The 3561-nt window shown below is 54.3% G+C and overlaps 1 protein-coding gene across 1 annotated transcript; it reads left to right on the top strand.

The window, feature by feature from the left end:
- Window positions 1-1206: 1206 nt before the first annotated feature.
- Window positions 1207-1506, top strand: HRG_04190 (uncharacterized protein; the record flags this gene model as incomplete). Its single annotated transcript, XM_044862661.1, has 1 exon — window positions 1207-1506. The coding sequence occupies one exon, from the start codon at window positions 1207-1209 to the stop codon at window positions 1504-1506; it is 300 nt and encodes a 99-aa protein (XP_044721275.1).
- Window positions 1507-3561: the final 2055 nt, after the last annotated feature.

Genomic DNA, 3561 nt, shown 5'->3' with positions numbered 1-3561 from the left:
GACGGCTCGAGTCTCTTAAGCGCCCTGGTTGAGTCCAGGGCGGCTTTAGCCCAAGCTGCTAGATCGTAGCTCGAAGCCACAATGCGGCATCAAAATGGACTGGCAGCCCCATCTGCGGCATGTCTCGGCACGTCGAGTCCAATCACCATCAACAAGTGTGATGTCAGTGGCTCGTCGCATGTAATAACTCGAAAAACGGTCGGGTCTTAGCAGTGGAGATCTCCATCAATAAGTGGGTTTAAACGCGATCTTCCTCCTATGGAGTCTCTCATTGGATGTCCCCGCCGTTGTCGATCGCCAAGACCTGACGAAATGTTCGATGCTTCGAGCTATTACGGGACATAAGCCGCCTGGGCAGTCTGAACCTTCGACGCCATCAGCCAAGCCAGCACGAGCTTCCATGTCCACTCGGAGCATACTGATTCTCATGGACATGGGGTTGGACCACGTGCTAGTCGAATCAATTTCGGGACAGGGGTTTATGGTGCTGGTCCAAGAACAGCAAGTGTGTACTCTACAGATCGTATACAGTACACACGTGGCTCTCAGATCGCATTCACTTGAAGTAAACGTGTTTCGCGAAGTCTTAGTCAAAGCATGTTAGTTGGCTTCTCTGCTACTCTGCAGCGGACGGAAGTCGGGAGCCAGCATCCGCGTCTTGACGGCGGTTCCTGCATGCAATGTTGAGCACACGACCATGGTGAGCCATTGAGCTCTAACCTGCATGGGGGAAAACCTGATGAAACTATTGTTGCGAAGAGTCGCGCTTAAGGCAAGCCTCTGCCAGCTTAACGGCTTTGGGTTTGGCTGGGACGGCTCAGAATGTGGCTGCCCGGGGCGGAGCATCAATCCCGCAATCGCACGATGCCCAGAATCCATGTTCGTTCAGCTTCATGATCTAGCTGAAGACGCCTCACGATGGTGCGTGGCAGGGTAGAACATGTAGATGGCTAGCGACATGGCTTCCGCAACAAGCGTGATGGGCGGGCGGCAAGCGGGACATCAGGACTGGAGGCAAAGAGGATGATCCTGCTTGCTCGTGCCCTTGTTGCCGCGTTCCGGAAGTCTATATAAACCCTCCTCGTGTCCCTCAATCTCAAATTCAAATCATCAAGCCTTCCAACCAAGCATCTCAAGCATCTTCAATCACTTCAATCTTTCAAACACAATTCCCCTTCGCTATCCAACAGCAACCCACCCGCCAAAATGAAGTACACCGCTGCCTTCTCCGTTCTTGCCCTGGCCGCCACTGCCATCGCCGTCCCCACCGAGCTCGAGGCTCGCGGTGGCCCCGGCAACGGCGGCGGCAGCGGCGGCGGCGGCACCACCTGCTCCGCCAGCGGCCAGAAGCAAGTCTGCTGCACCGGACTTCTCAACTGCCTCGTTGCAGTTGTCGGAGAAAACTGCAACAACAGCGCCTACTGCTGCACGACAGATGCCCCTGCTGTAAGAATGATCTCCACATCCTCCAATGTGCGGGAACTCGTTGCGGCGAGCCCCGGCTAATGTGTCCATCAGGGAACTCTTATCAATGTCGTTGCGCTGAACTGCCTCAAACTTCTTTAAATGGTGCGATAGCACTTGATGCCGCCTACAAGACAGGCCCTTCGGAAATCAAACGCCAACTTTGGACGCAGGGAAGGCGAGGTTGCCGTGGATCTGTCGGGGAAGAGTGATTCACGAGTCCATGTTCTTTTTACATGTACATACAGTCTTTACTTCGTGTTGCTATGAAATCAACGAGACTCTCTAAATACTTCGACTAAGACTTGGTGAAGCCCAATATTGGTATCGCCCGCGTTCTTGGAATTCCACAGTGGCTTTTTGCTCGTCTTCTGCCATAGTGTGAGCCTTGGAGCGAAGGAGCAACGACGTGTTTCTATTGATTTGATTGGTGGTGAACCTTGTACGACAACAAGGCCCAATCGCAAACTGCCAACATACATTATAGGTCACAGGGTTAGTTCAGATGGCTTCCCACACATACTTGCAAGGCATGGAATAATGTTAAGTCGGGAGTTCGGTAATCTGCGAGATGGACAGTTTTGGTACGCCGACTGAAGCACCAGACCTTTGCATTATACCTGGTCGTGATGATCTGGTCACATGCACGTCATAGAGCAGTGCCCGGTATTGGCACTTGCTATTTGGTACTGATCTAGCTGCCCTGACCCTTTCTGCCGGTGCAAGTTACTACTACCAGAGGCGTACTTTGACATACCCCTACTCGTGAAAGCCCACACAAACAGGCTCTCAGAGGCCAGCCTTGTGCTTTGCCATAGTCTCCGAGCAAAGAACGTTCGTAGGCACGTTGGTCCCAAAACACAGGTAGTACATGTGACTATTTAACCCTAATCTCAAGGGCGCGTGTTGAGAAGGGGCCTGAAAAGGCGCTCTCGCTCGCGTTCTCAATCTCGGATTTGCTGATTTGATTCCTCGGTCGGGGCCAGACTGCGATCCAGTCGCCGCTGAAGACGACGGTGGCTTTCCTGTCGAGCTTATCCATCGGGACCGTTGGTTCCTGAATTACCATGTCATTGGTGGCGCTCGCTCCCGGCTGGATGACGATGAGCGACCCTTCGGGGGGAGGCCACACCCGCTTGACCTTGACGACCCGCAGCTCGAGCGGCGTCTTGGAGCCGGCGGGTGTGATGGACAGCATACCGAGTTGCAGGGCCAGCTGATCCAGGGGCGACTGGTAGGCTACGATTGTAACGGGGAAGTAGTTCTTGTTGGTGACGGTGGCGCGCACGGTCGGGGGCGACGAGCCGGTTTGCCGCAGCGTGACAGCTAGCTTGTTGAGCGGGTTCGGGCCCGTTTGCCGGCCTGTGTGGCTGCATTTGAGATGACGGCATCGCGGGGCTCGTTGGACGACGCGGGGCCGATTCGCCGAGGGTAAAGGCAGCGAAGGCGACGAGGCAGCCAAGCGCGAGCTTGCGATACGAAGTGAAAGGCAGTGTCATGTTCAGTCTCCGGAGTGCCCAAAAATGGGGTGTTTCAAAGGCAGAGAAAGATCAGGGGCTCGAGGTTGACGGAGTCGGTTGGAATCCGAGGAGGAAGCCGACGCTGACGGCTGCGTTCGAGCTTTTAAGCTCACGTGTCGTCATCTTCAGCATGGAATGGAGTGGCATGTTGATGATCCAATAATACGGGCTTACGGGCTGTCGGGATTTCATTACCCTGTCCGGTGTGACCTTCAATCCGCAGCTTGCTGACTGAGTTTTGTACAAAGTCCCGCGATTCCTTTATTTCTCTTCTCGCAAGACTGTAAGTCTAGATGCGGGATTGTCTGCTTGGACGGCCTGAGACATTGAGGTCGAGCTGCCGTCGTTCTCCTCTAATGCGTTAGGTCTCCGACTTAGCCCACCTGGCTATAGGCAAATCTCGCCTCATCACTGCACTTTCTTCTCTGGAAAGACTCGCATCTGGAAGTATATTAGTCAACTTGGTCGAGGGCGACATCAGTCCCATCGTCGGTGTTGTGGCCTCTGGACTCACCGAACTTACAAACCTGATCAACCCCCCGCGCCTCGCCATAACTGTCACCTTTCTCTCTTCCTC

This window comes from Hirsutella rhossiliensis (assembly GCF_020360975.1).
Source record: "Hirsutella rhossiliensis strain HR02 chromosome Unknown scaffold00004, whole genome shotgun sequence".
Lineage (NCBI taxonomy): Eukaryota > Fungi > Ascomycota > Sordariomycetes > Hypocreales > Ophiocordycipitaceae > Hirsutella > Hirsutella rhossiliensis.
Note: the sequence above shows the minus strand (reverse complement) of the source record. Positions and strands in the feature narration are given on the sequence as shown.